Source organism: Vicugna pacos, chromosome 8, assembly GCF_048564905.1.
Source record: "Vicugna pacos chromosome 8, VicPac4, whole genome shotgun sequence".
NCBI classification, from domain to species: Eukaryota; Metazoa; Chordata; class Mammalia; order Artiodactyla; family Camelidae; genus Vicugna; species Vicugna pacos.
The window spans coordinates 77,656,309-77,671,857 of record NC_132994.1 but is presented as its reverse complement, the minus strand read 5'-3'; the positions used below and the strand labels follow the sequence as shown (position 1 = coordinate 77,671,857).

General features: G+C 64.2%; 2 protein-coding genes across 15 annotated transcripts in view; one reads left to right on the top strand and one right to left on the bottom strand.

Annotated features, from left to right (window-relative positions):
* FRMD1 (FERM domain containing 1) overlaps positions 1-15,549 on the top strand; it is a 31,002-nt gene that overhangs the window by 13,046 nt on the left and 2,407 nt on the right. For 5 of the 7 annotated variants that reach the window (XR_012075145.1, XR_012075142.1, XR_012075144.1 and 2 more), the window contains exons 2-11: positions 2,789-2,925; positions 6,527-6,617; positions 9,168-9,247; positions 9,532-9,608; positions 10,564-10,750; positions 10,883-11,038; positions 11,343-11,408; positions 11,537-11,605; positions 11,854-12,028; positions 12,655-13,050. Coding sequence is in view for 3 of the 7 variants with exons in the window: in XM_072966237.1 (XP_072822338.1) it covers positions 2,857-2,925; positions 6,527-6,617; positions 9,168-9,247; positions 9,532-9,608; positions 10,564-10,750; positions 10,883-11,038; positions 11,343-11,408; positions 11,537-11,605; positions 11,854-12,028; positions 12,655-13,050 (1,366 nt within the window). In the remaining 4 variants the exon portion in view is untranslated. Of the gene's footprint in view, positions 1-2,788; positions 2,926-6,526; positions 6,618-9,167; positions 9,248-9,531; positions 9,609-10,563; positions 10,751-10,882; positions 11,039-11,342; positions 11,409-11,536; positions 11,606-11,853; positions 12,029-12,654; positions 13,051-14,211; positions 14,292-15,549 lie in introns of all 7 variants that reach the window. The other 2 variants (XM_072966238.1, XM_072966239.1) reach the window with 2 other exon arrangements.
* The window catches only part of KIF25 (kinesin family member 25), a 56,051-nt gene continuing 48,607 nt past the window's right edge, over positions 8,106-15,549 (bottom strand). For all 8 annotated transcript variants that reach the window (XM_072966226.1, XM_072966227.1, XM_072966228.1 and 5 more), the window contains one exon: positions 8,106-9,225. The gene's annotated coding sequence lies outside the window, so the exon portion shown is untranslated. The remainder of the gene's footprint in view (positions 9,226-15,549) is intronic.

Here is a 15,549-nt window from a genome sequence, read left to right as displayed (position 1 = left end):
ACTTTGGGTTTTAACTGAGGCCAAGAGGCGGGAGCGGGTGGCAGACACAGCCCGGCCTGCCTGCGTGGCCCGCAGAGAGCCCTCCAGCTGCCTCTGCCTTTCCTCTGGGAAGCAGGCCCAGGACCCCCGCAGGGTGACCCCTCCAGTGTCCATGGTCTCTGGGCTGGGGCTGCGAGGGGTCCTCAGCTCCCTCCCACTGCCAGGCTGAGGCACGTCCGGGCTGTCCCAGCCTCCGCACTCACCTGCGTCTCCGGGCGGCCGTCAGACCCCAGCGCGTCCCAAAATGCTGACATCTATCGGCCCGGGACACCGGAGTTACGCTGGGCAGGTCCACGAGAATGAGCAGTTCCCTAGAGGGTCTCTGGGCCTGAGAGATGGCAGATCCGGGGCTGGACAGCCCTTGGCTTCTCTGGGCCTCGTGCTCCCTGCGGGTACAGTGCGTGAGCTGGTGGCGTCCAACCTCCTTTCCAAGGCAGGTGAGGATGAAAGAAGCACAGCAAGAAGCAGCGTGGCGAGCGTGGCCGTGGGGCGTGGCCCGGCTCTTCCCCGGTCGCCGGGGTCCAGGCGTGCGGGGCCCCAGAGGGGGCGGCAAGCGCGCGCTGGGTGGTGGGGGCTGGCGGGAAGGCCTCTAGCGATGCAGCTCGGCCTCCGGACTCAGACCCCCTGTCCCCAGAATGTGTCACTGTGACCCTCAGGGCCGCCTCCAAAGGGCAGGTGGGGCACACGGAAGGGCCCACACGCTCCTGATGGTGCAGGAGAGGCCGGCTGCCAGCGTCCTCTGTCCCCAGGGTACGCGCGCACTCACGCTCGTGTGCATACACAGCCACACGCACACACCTGCCGGGAAGGGGCACCTCTGGCAGATGCCTTTGGTGCCGTCTGTTGAGTGACTTTCTGTGATTTTCCAGTATTTTATAACGTGTTTTAATAGAGTTATTGAGGTATGATTTACATGCTATAAAATACACTCGCTTTAAGTGAACAGTTGAGTGTGTGTTAGTAAGTTTACGACATGCAGCCACCACTGTCCGACTGTGGGACGTCCCACACCCTGGGCGGCAGCCTCCAGCCCGGGCAGCGCGGGCCTGCTCTCTGCGTCTCTGCGTGTTGTTGCCTTTTCTGTGAGTTCATGGAATCTGGACCCAGACGTGTGTCCCTGCAGTGGCACGGCTTTCTGTTCCCTGTGCCCGTATCAGGGCCACGCGCCTTTGTTGCTGAGTGGCTCTCCTGCCTTGTTTTGTGAAGCCTGTGCTTTCTGGAATTATGGTTCAGAGGCTTTATTTCTAGAACATTCTTGGCAGGCCCATTTGGTGACAGAGGACCAAGACTAAGTATCCAGAGTCTTCACTCCTGTGCCCCTCCCTCCCCCGCCTCAGGGCTCCTGCGTGTGTGTGTGGTGTGCGTGTGCTCGCATGTGCGCACGTGTGTGTGCTCGTGTGCGTGTGTGCACATGTGCGCGTGCTTTGCGGAGGTGCGCTGCTCCCTCGAGTCCTCCCCGTGTGCTCGGACATTCGTGGAAAGGGGCAGTTTCCTTCGTCAGCAGGAACGCCAGTGAGCTTCAGTCATGGGTCCCAGGCCAGTGACTGGAGCAGCTCGGGCGCACTTGAGGGGACAGCGGGGGTCTGGTACCTGCTTTCCGGCTCTTTGGACACTTCAAAAAGTCACTCAGTGGCCAGCTGCAAGGACACGCATGTTGGATGAGAATAGTGTTGCGTCCACCCCTGGAGAGAGAAGATGGCAGTGGTGTCCTGGACTCACGTGGGGCATGGAGAGCTGGGCCGATGGGGGATCGCAGGCAGGCGGAGCCAGGCAGAGACCTCCTTGTCACTCTGCTCTCCACGCCTTCTGACCCCACAGAGGGACAGCGGGAACCCAGTTCCCTGGGAGCTGCCCAGTGGCGCCTCACACAGCCTCCTGTGTCTGTCAGATAAATGCCTCCCCAGTCCCTCCCAAGGGGGACAGCTCAGGACCCCTCCTGGCTCACCCAGTAATGGGCACACCCAGGGTGCTGGCTGGGCCTTCAGGCTCCAAAGCCCCTGGAAGGGGGTTGTTCTCTGGTTCTGTGGCCAAGTGAGGACCTCGCCCTTCAACACGCTCTTCCCAGGGGGGTCACAGTTCACCGGCTCAGCTTACCCTCTGTGGTGGGAGATGGTCCCTGCCACCCCCGCCTTCACCTGCAGCAGGTGTTCGCAGGCCGGGCAGGAGGCAGTGGCCACGGCCCAAAGGGGCTCAGAGCAGGTCTGCACTGGGCCTTGTTTGGGGTCCAGCACTGCTGCTGCCTCTGGACGGGAGGAAGGGTGCAGTGGGGGAGGGAGGCCGCTCTGCCAGGCATCCTCTGAGCTCTGGCGGCCCCTCCAGCTCCTGCAGGGTCCTCGGTGGCAGCCCTGGGTCTGGGATCCGGGTAATGGGCTTTGGGCACCTGACATTCAGTCCCTGAACCAAGGAGATGAACAGGGAGGCTGCGGCCGGAGCCTGCAAAGGGCCCCTGGGTGGTTGGGTCGGCTGGAGGCCGGGCGGTGCCAGCCTGGTGTTTATTTGCATTCCAGCCACCTGCACACGGCCCGCTCTTTATGACTCTGGACCTTGTCCGGGCACCGCCGCCGGGTTTCCCAGCCAGGAGCTCAGCCAGCGCCCGTCCCCGGGAAGCCCACAGCTGGGTGAATTTGGGGGTACAGCGTCCCACCTGTGGATGGATGGCAGAAGAGGGTGGTGACATGTGCACCTGTCCCTCCAGTGGCATGCAGGCTGTTGGCTGCCCGGGCTCGGTCCAGTGAGTTCTCTCCCGCAGGAGGCGACGAGGGGATCCTGCTCCTGAGATCCCGCGTGCAGCCAGCGGGAGCGACCCCGGGACGGGAGATGACGGCGGAGCACAGGGATGTCCTGGTGGTGCTGCCCACACGGGAGCGGCTGCGGCTGGTCGTGCGGGTGAGCATGCCAGAGAGCGGAGGTGGGGACAGGCCATGTGTGCAGGGGTGACGGTGGGGACAGCAGGGCTGTGTGGAGACCGTGTGGGGCCAGTGTTCTCACTGCCCTTCCCTCTTTGAGTGACAGCATTGTGTTAAATTTCCGCCACCACTAGCTGCCCTGAAGGTAGAGAAACTGACTCTGGCCCTGGTCACTTTTACACTGTGTGTCCCTCCTGCTCTGTAGCCGTGGCTGAGACCTGGCCCAAGTGGAACACAGCCTGGCGCCCACAGCGTCCACTGTCTGGGGCTGAGCAGCGCCCAGTTCCCAGGGTCTGCGTCCACGTGGGTTGATTTCATTCTGAGGGGCCCGTCCCTCCTGGAGCCTCCTCCTGGGACCTGACTGGGGGCGGATGTGAGGGAGGCTGCGTCCTCCACCTGGAAGAAACACTGAAGTGGGCTAGGGGACCAGATTCAGACCCAGGAGACAGGAGTCGGTTGGTCCCCACCTTGTCTGCAGGCGACCGTGCGGTCCTGCTGGGAGGCACAGACCGAGGTCTGGTCTCCCATGAAGGTGACGATGTTAGAAGGGAGAAATTGGGGTCCCCAGGCCCCAAAGCTTCCCAGCATTCAAACAGGCATGCAGTCCCGTGCAGCTGGGCTAAGTTTTGACGCGGCCCCTGGGTCCTGCTCCCCTTTGATTCTTCCACGTCCCCTTTCGGCATCTTGACTGGCTGGGTTTTCCCACGAGGTCTCAGTCCCTGACTTCTTCCCTGGGGGAGGAGGGACTGAAATAAGAGACCAGGTTGGGCAGTGGCCTTGCACAGGAACTCCTGGGAGGCGCAAAAGACCTCCCCGACAGGACTTCTCGCGGGAGGAACTGTGTGGTGAGCCAGGGCATGGGGACAGCACCCCCGCCACTCCCTGCACATCCGGGCCTCCTGCACCCCAGCTCTGACCCTCGGAGAGCTGGGGTGTCCTGGGGCGTCAGTGCCAGCTGGGACCTTGTCATCGCTGTTGCTGGGGGACTGAGAGGAAGTGAAGTGGCTTAGGCCCTCCGGTGCCAGGCGCCCCCGTGCGCCATTGCCGTGGCTCTTCCGGGCGTTTCTGAGCCGCGGTCCAGCTGCGCGTGCCTCCAGCCTGTCCCCTCCTTACCGCCAGGGCCCCCGCAGCCCCCCGCACCAGCTAGAGGCCCACGTGCCGGGCGCTCTGCCGCGTCCCACGTGCCCTGCCTCCCTGACCCTCTCCACGGCGGCCGGCGAGCCCCTTCCCGTCAGTCTGACCTCACAGCTGCGAACCAGGCCCCGGGCTGGGCGAGTGCTCGGGGCCGAGTCGGGGCTCTGGGCGATGACCGCCGGGTCCCGGGCCCATCTGTGCTCCCACGGCAGGTGTCGCTGCGCCGCTCCCGCAGGGGAGCCGGGGCAGCGCGGACGGCGGGGCGCCCACTCTGGAGCCCAGGCTCTGCGCTGGAGGAGGGCCAGGGAGGGCTCGGGCCTCTCATTTGGCCCCCGAAGGGAGAGTTCCTGATGGGTGTTGCTGACCGTAAGATCCACGTTGTATTTCTGCATCTCCTTCCTGGAAACACGGGACAAGAGGGCTCGGGCGGCTGACTTCCAAGTGGAAACACCTGTGTCCCGTGTCCAGCTGTCAGCAGGCTGCCTCCGGCTCCGTCCGGGGAAGCTGGGCTCTCCCCGTCTCTCCTTCCCTCCCGCTCTCACCTCCTCTGCCCATCACACAGGAAAGCTCCGAGGAAGGTGGCTGGCCCCGACGGCGCATTTTCTTTGGGGAGAACTGTGGTTTGTGGGAATGCAGCACTTAGGTGGGAGTGGTCCCTGCAGGGCTGATCTGCTGCTGCTTCTCGGATCTGAATGCAGCTTGGCTCCTGGGAAGGTCTTGGTCCAAGTCCTGGGAGCCTCTGCTCTGCTCAGGGACACGTGTCTGTATTTGAGTCAATGTCCCCATCTGAGGACAAGATGCTGGAGCTCATTGGTGGGTTTTCCGGGAATTCCCTGCATCCTTAGAGGTGCCTCCAGCCACGGGGAAGGCACAGTAAGAGGCTGGGGGGAAGGAGCGGGGAGGGGGGCCTGGGGCCTTGCCCTCCCCACCATGTGAGCCTGTTTCCTCAGTGAAATTCAGGGTAAGGCTTTCCTGAAGGGCTGTGCAGCCAGAGCAGAGCTGAACCGCCTGGATTGAGGCACAGATCTCGGCTGCCATGGGGCCCACGGAGCCTGCTCATTTCGGGGCGTGTGCACACGGGCTAGCAGTGAGGGGGACCCCGTATATAGCTCTACCACGCCCTCACATCCAGGCGTCCAGAAATCGCGGGCTGGGAGGACCTTTGCTGCCAGTATGCATCACGGAGGCTGAGGGGCTGTCCCTCACCCAGTTAGATGGATGCCCACAAGGCCGTCACGGGCGCTCACTGCTGGGAAGCGGGACCACCGGAGATGCTGTGGGTTCGCAGAGGACAGCCGGCCTTCCCCAAACCACAGGCGCTCCGCCGGTCCCCAGGCGTATGTGTCCCTCAGCTGGAAGCCTGCCACAGGAGTCCCGAGAGACTGGGAGCAGGCGGGGGGCCGCGTGCTCAGTGCCATGGGCCCTCGCGCTCCGCCTGCTGCGTGCGATTTTGTGCAGGGACCTCAGCTGCCTGCGGTACACGGGTCTTCGTTCAGTGACCCTGAGCCTCCCCCGGCCGGCCTCACACACACAGACACGCGGGAATTTGGAGGACAGTGGACTGCACCAGACCCACCCAGAGACACATTGGCTGCGGGATGAAGGATCCGTGTGTCCCGCAAAGCAACGGGCAGGGAAAGGGCGTGGGACGGGACCTTCCCTGAGTCCTGATTCAAATCAGCAAAGCACAAAAAATGCTGACCATTAGGAGACAACTGGAAATTTGCACTTATGGGGTGTTTGCTATTAAGTTGTTCAGTGTTTAGGCATAATGAAGTATTTTTGGATAAGGGGTAATAGATTGGATAATAGATTGCATTGAGCCAGGCGGCAGCCATTCCCTGTGTGTGCACAGAGGACAGACACCTGCTCCCAAGCCTGGGGGTGGCGTGGGAGCCGGGAGAAGGGAGAAGGTGATGAGGTTGGGGGCTCAGCCTGGGGCCTGAAGCCCAGCAGGGGTACTTGTGGGCAGAGGGGGTGCTTGGAGGGGACATGGGCCTCCCCACGCACAACACACCCCTCCAGGTGTGTCCAGGCCCCAGCCCCACTTTCAGGGTTGCCTGGCTTAGGGTGAGGAAAAAGGCCAGTGGGATGCGAGGTGGGGGCCACAGAGCATCCGCCACCCCCATCCTTGGATGCCCCGAGTACACAGTCCAGGGGCAGAGGGAGCAGGCTCCAGCCCCAGGGTCAAGCATGGCCTCCAGGCCCCCACACCCGCTCACACCCCGTTCTTTCACGGGCAGCCCACTGAGCTGGGGGGACGTCATGCTGTCAGCTGGGGAGGTCATCAGGGACCCCAGTGCTGCCTCCGCTGGGTGGGAAGCAGCCCAAACGAACCCCCCAGCGCACCAGCCGCGCTCGGTGGTCTCCCGCTCTGAGGACCGCCCGCTGCTGCTGGGGGCCACCCCGGCCCATGCCCTGAGCGCCGACCCCCTTTCCTTTCGCAGGTGCAGGCCACCGGGCGCGAGCTCTTCCAGCAGGTGTGTGACAAGACCAGCATCAGAGGGACCCACTTCTTTGGCCTCAGCGTGGTCAGAAGTAAGCAAGCTCAGCCCGGACGACCCCAGGACCTGGCCTCCTCCCTGGGCAGGAGTGGGTGGTCTCAGGGAGAGTCCAAAGGAGACCCCGGGCCTCGGCCTGGTGCCCCTCGGTGCCCACGTGTTCCAGCGGGCACTCCGGCCATCTGGGCGACTCCTCCTCACTGCATCTGAGCATACACGTGCACACACGCTCACTCACACATACCCACAGTTATATACTCACATGCACTTACACTCTCATTCACACACAAGTATTTATGCACAAAACATGAACATTTACACACTCACACACACATTCACGCACTCATGTGCATGCACTCCCACACCCCCACAATCACTGGCACACTCATGCACTCACACCTATACACACAGTCCCATGCACACACTTGCACACATCCTGGCCCTCACACACGCACACGCTTGCACACTCACACAGTCTCCTCAGGAGAACAAGGGTGGGCAGACTGTCGTTCACGCTGGTTCTTTCTGGAGAGAGCAGGGAGCTGGCACCCCGGGCAGGGTCCGCTGGTCCACAGGGGTCCATTGCAGAGCCACGGGCCTGACAGGGCCTCCAGTGGGTCTGATGTGTGCAAACCCCTGAGTGGCCTTGCTGGCATCCCGGTGTGGGCAGCCTGCCTTGTCTTCCCGTCCCGGGCTCCCTCTGTGGCCCCCACAGCAGGCCTCTGCAGACCCTAGGATGGGGGGATGAGGGCAGGGACAGAGCAGGTGGCCCAGGGGCTGCGTGTGTGAGAGACGCAGTGGGCGGGGGACAAGCTTGCCAGTGTCCAGGTCGGGGCACGAGTGAGGGATGGGAACACGGGGCACTGAAGACCGGGCCCCTGCCATAGCGGCTTGTCCTGCAGATTTTTAAGTCTTTCTGCAAGAGAGTCAGCTGTGCAATGCATTGCACAGTGGCCCTTGTGCAATGTCCCAGCTCTTCTCCCCATGTTGGTTCCCTCGAGTGGCCGGCAGAGGAGGGTCTGTGGTCGGGCCGCCTGACCCGTCAGGGCCCCGGGCACAGAGATGAGGGGCAGGGCTTGTCCCTGGGTTGTTTCCCATCCTCGCCAGGCTCTCCTTGGAGCCCGAGGTTCCATCTCAGGGTGACCGAGTCCCTCAAGAGGGGAAAGCAAGCCGGGCCGCGAGGAAGGACCAGGCGGGTTAGGGTTGGGAAGGTGGAGTCCTGATGGGCATTCCTGCATTTAGACTCAGCCAGGCTCCCCCGGGGTGGATTTGGGGTGTCCTGTGTCAGACGCCCAGGCTGGCCCCAGGGGAGGGGATGGAGCTCAGGACAACCCCCTTTTCTGCTGTTTTTCTCGGTTGTGCCACCAAATTTTCGTATTAGCGGACTCTCCCCACTGTGCAGGGAGAGCTGAGTTACGGGTAGCTTTGCCCCAGTTTGATTCTTTTTTGTCCAGAACCACCCTCTCAGCCGTTGGACGCCGGGCTCCGTGTCCGGGTCCTCACAGACGACAAGTCAGGAAAAGAGTGTTTCTCAGATGCTTGATTTATTTGGGGAGAAGGAAGTGTGTCTGTGTCACACATCTGTCATCTTGTTCTAGACGTGTTCCTGCCTCATGGAACCAAAGTTGTTGTCATCACAGACAGGCACGAACAGCAGGGTGTGTGTGTTTGAGGGGGTGTCTGTGCTGAAGTCGAGAGAGAGAGAGAGAGAGAGTCTCTCACAATGTGACGGCCGTGGGGCGGCCATCACAAACACAGTCACGTTCTAAGGTCCTGGGGTTGAGGCTCCAACATGTGAATCTGGGGGGACAGTTCACACAGCAGGAGCAACGTCCTGTCCTGGTGAGAATGGGGAGACAGAAACCTCCCTCCTGCCTCGCTGCCTGTCAGGACCCGGGGGGGGCTGGTGACCCGGAGACACCTCCCGAGGCCGGGGCTGCTGGGTGGCGTGGGCAGCCCTGTGCCTCGCCCCCCCTACATGGCCAGCACTAGCGGGTCCCCGGCCCTGCCCTGTCTGTGCCTGCTGTCGAGGGCCTGCGGGTCGCCTGGTTCCCAGAGTAACCGGAGGGATGGCTTTGGCTTCAGGCTCATCACTAGGACAATCTCATTCTTTTCCAGCTCGGAAAGGAAACACATGGTCATAATATTCCAAAAACACAGAGCACAGAATTTAGAAAGAAGCATGTCCAGTGACCCCCTCCCGATGTGGCTCGTTCACCTGATTGTTGACTTGAAGTCGCCGTATTTGGTTCCAGGTTTAAGGCACTTCTGTCTTCAAAGGACTCGTTCCACAGCTGGGAGAGGGGCCGCTGGTTGAGGGGAGACCCCTGGACGTGTCTTGCCGCGCTGCCCCCGCCCTCCGAGGCTGTGTCTGCAGCGTGTAGCAGCCTCGGTCCCAGTTCAGCGTCTCGGTCCAACATCTAGGTCTCCGTAGCCAATATCCCTACACTCTGGGAACCGTCTGGGAAGCCAGCAGCATTTGGCACCTGGACGCCGTCCCCCGACGCACTGGTGGACTGCCGCCCCCAGGACGCCGCCTCGCGCGAGCCCCTCCCGGCTCTGCTGAAGGACCTGCTTCTCTTTCCAGATGGCGAGTACGTCTTTGTGGACTTGGAGCAGAAGCTCAGCAAGTACTTCTCCAAGGACTGGAAGAGAGAGATGCACAGAGTAAGTGCAAATGCCGATGGGGGGTGGGGGGAACCGCTGCCCCGAGTCCGGTGCGGAGCCCGCTGGGGGCAGGCAGGCCGGCCCGAGGGGGCAGGGGAGGCTCTTGAACGTTCTGGGCCACATTCACTCGGCTTTTCCTTTGAACAAAGTGACATGAAAGCACGAGCTGCCCGGCAAGCAGTACAGACCTGAGCTTAAGGCTCGGGCTGGGTCTTGGGGGCGGAGGTGGCGGCCTGCCCTCCCCTGAGGCCTCAGGGCGGCCATCTCCCCACACCCCCTCCCAGGAAGGCGGCAGGGCCGACGCCCCCTTTGTGGCCTTCCTCAGGGTGCAGTACTACGTGGAGGACGGAAGGGTCATCAGGTAACCGTGGGCTGGTTCTGACCCAAGCAGGTTCCCGGGCGGGGACAACCTGCAGGGATGTGGTGTCACAGGTGCTCGGCCGGGTGGGGACAGTCGTTCTTTTTCATTAAAAAACATAAAGAGGCCGTGGTAGAAAGGCAGGACTTTTTCCAACACGGGTGTTTTTGTTTTCCAGGGCGGGGCTTCCCTGGGCGTGAGCTGGGAGGGCCTCAGGGTCTCTGTCCTCCTCCTGGCCGGGGTTTTCTTGCTCTCGCTGCACGGCGGCTGCCGTCCCACCTCGGGGGGACAGGTGACCTGGGCGGGCACACCTGACGGGCTACCTTCTTGAGGGAACCACACCAGAGCGTGCAGGACACACAGACTCCCCAGACAACCCAGGAACCGAGTCCCTCCCAGACCAGGGGCTGGTGAGCAGGGCCAGTCCCAGGATCCCTGAGCGGGTGCAGTAGGCTGGGGCCCCACCGAGCCTTCCCGGGCAGAGAGATGGGCAAGAAGGGGCATGTGCGATGGTGTGGAAGGTTCTGGAAAAGTCACGGAGGAGAGAGCATGGAGGGCAGGTTGGAGTGAGGGAGTGGCCACCCTGTGCTATGGGCCTGTCACGGCCATTGGTGTTGGAAGGTCTGGGCCTGCTCCCCCCGGAGCCCTGCTCCCTGTGCGTGTTAGAAAATTAGAAAAAAAGGGACCTGCCTTCCGGGCCCGTGCTCCTGTAAACTAGGCCTGCCATGTCCTGGGGGTCCCAGGAGCCCTGCCGACCGAGCGGGCTCCCCCGACTTCTCAGCAGCAGGGGCGGCCCCCAGTCCACCTCCGCCACCCTCGCAACAGGCCCGAGGGCAGTGGGGCCGTGGCGGGGGGAGGGGGGATGCAGGGAGGCCGCGAGCCGGGGCCGGCCTGGCTGGGCGGGGGGGCCGCCAGCTGTCGGGGGACGGCCCCTCCTGAGCCCCCCTGGGCCCTCCAGGGACAGGGCGGCCCGGCACCTGTACTACTGCCACCTGAAGGAGCGGGTGCTGCGGTCCCAGTGCGCCCAGCGGGAGGCGGCCTACTTCCTGCTGGCGGCCCTCGGGCTGCAGGCCGACCTGGGCAACCACCGCGAGCCGGCGCACCGCGGGCCGTACTTCCAGCCCCAGGCCTACTTCCCGCAGTGGGTGAGCACCTGCCGTTCCGCCCGGTGGGGCCCTTCTCTCCATCCCGGGGCCCCGCCCAGGGCAGTGTCCCTGGGGCCCAGGGGAGGGCCAGGGAAGGGGAGCGGCGCCCGACGGCCTGCGGCCCCTCCTCAGATCATCACCAAGAGGGGCAGCGCCTACATCCTCAGGCACGTGCCCACCCTGCACCGGGAGCAGCGGGGCCTAAGCCCCAAGGAGGCCGAGCTGCGCTTCATCAGGGAGGCCTGCCGGCTGGAGGACGTGCCCGTCCACTTCTTCAGGCTGTACAAGGTTAAGCCTGCGGGGAGGCTGGGAGGGGGACGGCGGTTCAGGCTGAGGGCACGCCTCCCCAGCGAGCGGAGCCCCAGGGTGGCCAGGACCCCAGCCCCCGACAGGAGGGACAGTGTCCCCACAGCCGTCCTGGGACCAGGACGCCCACCCAGCATCAGAGGGAAAGTGGGAAGTGGCCTGGAGACCCTGCCTCAGCGCGGGTCACGGTGGACCTCAGGCCCCCAGGCCCACCAGGGAGGGTCCACAAGGAGCCCGACACCCCAGGTCCAGGCTATAGACCGCTCTGCTGTCCACGTCCTCTCAGGATGAAAAGGAAGACCGACCCACTGTGGTTCTCGGACTGACGCTCAAAGGAGTGCAGGTCTACCAGGTGACCCGCCAGGGCCCCATCTCCATTCCCCTTCCCCTTCCTCCTCCTCCCCCTGTGTGCCCCCCTTGTCCCCTCCCCTCTCCCAAAGGGCTGACCCCGAGGACACGGCCGCTTCTGCTGTCCCGCAGGAGGTGCACCACGCTCCACAGCTGCTCTACGACTTCCCCTGGTCCCGTGTTGGGAAGCTGGCGTTTCTGGTGCGTGTCTGATGGGGTTGAGGTGGGGGCGGTCTCAGCCCCCAGGAGCCCAGGAGAGCCTTCTCCTCCAGGGCACTGACCAGCAGGTCATCATCCACAAGGTGCAGGCAAGCCTGGGGGCGTCCGGGCGGGGAGCCGGTCCTGCCCCTGGAACTGCCCCTCAGAGGGCTTGGCTGGTGTTTAGAACACTTGTCTCCTGCTGTCATGTGGTTTTCCTGTAACGTGAAGTCCCTCTCTTCTCTGTCCAGGGGAAGAAGTTCGAGATCTGGCCGGATGGGCTGCTGCCGGCCCGGAAGCTGGTGTACCACACGGGCTGCGCCTGGCGCTCCGGCCACCTGCTGCGCCTGCTCCGCGACAGCCACCAGCTGCACCGCGCCCTGCAGCCCGCGTTACGGCGGCTGCGGCAGCTGGAGGAGGTGCAAGGTGGGCACCAGGCCAGGCCCCTGACCCGCCCCCTTCATATGGGGTCTGGGCCACAGGCTCTGGGCACAGCAGCTGGGGTTGCACCGTGTTTTCCCATCATGGGATTGGCGGGGGGTGGTGGTGACCCCACCTCCCCCAGCTCTCCTGGAGCCCGATTCTAAACATGGGGGGCCAGGGTATTGGGGGTTCTGGGGAAGAATTCTCCAGGTGTGGAGAGGAGGGCCTGGGCTAGGGCTGCAGTAACCCCCGGTGGTTCTGGGAAGCCCCGGCTGTGCGCGCATACTGCACATGTGCGTGCACGCCTACTTGTGTCCGGGGCTGCTTGGGGTCCCTCAGATGGAGGCGGCGTGACAGCCCCAGGGCGGTGGGTGCAGGAGCCTGCATGAGGAGGTTACTGGCTCAAGTGACAGATGCCACCCCGGGGCCCAGGCAATAGCTGACCTCTGGACCACACTGCCCTCCCCTCCCACCTCATCTCCGGGAGCTTGGCGCCAGCTCCGCACATGGTGGTTGGCTGGACCCCGGGGCCACCCTTGGCCACTGGCGGCTCCAGGAACGTGGCTGCACCTTCCTCCACCTCCAGCACCTGTTCTCACGCCCTCGCTGCCCCTCCTTTCCCGGCACAGAAAAGAAGTGCTACCGGGAGTCCTACGTCAGCGACGAGCTGGAGCTGGAGCAGGAGCTGGACCTGGGCCTGGCCGGCAGGGCTGCCCCCGGCACCCCTGGCTCCCCCGGCGCCCCCAGCTGTGGGGACAGAGTGGGTGGTAGCCAGCATCCCTCCCATCAGCTCCCCCTCCTCTCGGCCGACAGCCACTGCAGCTCCCACTCATCGGACATCGAGGTGGACCCCCAGCCGGGGGGGCCCACGGGGCTGAGGGAGATGTCAGTGGATGAGCCCATCAGGGCCCCGGCGCCCCGCAGGGAGGGGCCGTCCTGCAGTTCCCAAGCCAGCCAGAGCCACCGTGGCACAGTTGGTGGCGGCAGAGGTGGGCCTGAAGGGGACACTCAGGACCCAGGAGACGGTGAGCATGCTGCTTGGCCAGCCCTGGGTGGGCCATCACTCAGAGGGAGAGAGGCCAGGGTGCATATGGCCCTGATTTCTTCAGACCTTGTCACACAGGGGTCCCCTCCACCATGGGGCAGCCACGGGCCTGGGGGCAGAGACAGGACAGGGCCCTCCCTGCCAGACGTGGTGGGTGGCAGTCCTTCCGCCCTCCTGCAGCTGGTCACTTGCCGGGAGCCTGGGCTGACCAGTGTCCCTCGTTAACGCTCCTGCCGTCGGATAGCCTTCAGCCACATTTCTCTCTCATTACTTGCAAGGGGTCAGTAGAAGTCGTGTGACAGAAGGCACTTCTCAGAGTTTGAGGCCCGCGTGCCCTTCTGACTTAGTGCAAGCTCCTTGTCCTCAAGGGAGCTTCTGAAGTGATTTCCTTGTCACCCCAGGAAGGTCACAGGGGCTGCTGTTCCCTGAGCACCTGCAGCACCTTTGAGCATGGACGCAACGGGTGATTCTGGGGACCAGCCTTGAGGCCTGGTCACCCAGGGCCACCCAAGGTCATGCAGTGTCAGGCAGTTCTGTCAGCCTGCTGTGTCCACCTGTAGATTCCGAACGTCTGGCCCACTGGTAAAGGACGGGTGGGCCTCCTGCTCGGAGATTTTGTCCAAGTGCGTGGTCTGCAGTCCAGCACGAGCAATGATAGTGATGTGGTGTTTGCCCAGGGAGTGCCCGTGTCGCTGAGACGTAGAGCATTTGGACAGCCAAAGCCGGACAGGCCCCTGTGAGCGGGTGGTCGGGGGGCGGTGCCTGGGTCTCCACAGAGCAGCACTGCGGGACCAGCATCCAACAGGGACCCTGCAGAGAGAGGTCCTGGGACAGGCGGAGGCCACCTGAGCCGAGGAGCCCACAGTGCACCCAGGAAAACTGTGGCTCCTTTGAGGGGACTCAGACACCTCGCGTGGGGAGTACGTGTGACAGCGGTGTCTGGGATCGCAGATGGCCTGCAAGTGGGGGACCGAGGTCGTGGTCCCACCTCTCCGGGACCCTAAGGCCAGGCGGAGGGGCTGCCTGGGCCACAGAGGCTCCCAGTCTCATCTGAGTTTGGGTCCCTAGGAGTAGGCTGTCCTCCGCAGAGTGTGGGCGGGTGTCCCCAGGCCCTGCTCACACACCCGCCCCCTGTCAACAGCCTCTCCCCAGCAGCCCTTGGCGGTGGTGCGGGTCACGCTGGTCAGCACGAGGGGCCGGAGCACTGAGGCCTTGCACCAGGTGGGTCCTCACTCCCGCTCCCTGTGCTCCAGCCCATCCCGCAGGGGCCCCAGGCCCACAGGGGGGTCCCTGGGAGACCCCCTGCGACTGCAGCTGGGCAGTGGGGCACCAGTGAGGCAGGTTGGCAGCTGGTTCTCATCAGCCTTGGGGCCTGAGAGCTGGGCTCGCAGTGGGGGTTGGGGGCCTTTCCTGGCTGCACACTCCCAGGCGGTGGGCAGTGTGAGCGCTGCCAGGGCAGCTCGGGCCCCAGGAGTGCGGGGCTCTGGGGTGGAGCTCCTTGGCCCCCAGGAGCAGGGGAGGGGCCAAAGCCAGTGGTTCTGGCGGGTGGGGCAGAGGAAGGCGGGCCTGGAGGTTCCCGCCCTTGCTCAGAGCTGACCTGGGGAGCCGGAGTAGGAGGGTGGTGCCCCTGGAAAGGCAGTGAATTAGACTCAAAGGGAGGGACCTTCTCTCACCCCTGATCCAAGCCATCCTCCAGGGTGTGATTTGACTCAAAGGGAGGGACAGACCTGACACAGGAGGAGGGGGCGAGAAGCCCCAGGTGCCAGTGGGGCTGGGGGCTGTCGGCCCGCCCGCCTGGCCCCGCCCTCCTGTGGGATGCCTGGTCCTCCCACCCTAGGGCCTCGCGGCTGAGAAGTGAGGGTGAGTTCACGTAGTTCAGCGTGGTGGGGGCTCAGCTGGACCCCACCGTGGTCGGGACCCCAGCACCGGCCCTGAGCTGGGGCTCTGGCCAAGCTCCCTCACGCGAGAGGGGGCGGGGAGTGGGCTGTTCCTGACTTCCGAGGACACTCCCAGGGCTCATTCCTAAAACCTGTCACATAGTAACAATCCAAGTCCAATGAGGGCGAAAGAAAGCAGCCAGGGCCGTGTGGCCCGACTGAGTGGCCCCAGGTCCCCTGGGGAGAGGCAGCGGGCTCTGCCGTGGGGGCGGGGGCTGCCGCACGGAGACTTGAGCATCCTCCCGCGGAAATCGCCTCGGTGACGGACAGGCGCGCAGGAGAGGGAGGGCCCATGAGGAGGAGGCCAGGCCGAGTGGCCGAGGCCACCGGTGTTATAATGCGGACAGGCAGGGTGGGCGCGGTGGGTGCAGAGGTCAGGGGAACCCCCAGAAGGGGCCACTCTGCAGGGCAGTCCAGAGGGGACGAGTGGAAGCCGTGTGGGCATGCCCAGTGGGGCACTGCAAGTGCAAAGGCCCGGGGCGGCGGGCGTAGGGGGCCGGCACGAGGGCGGTGTTAACTGTGGGCAGGACAGGGGCAGAACT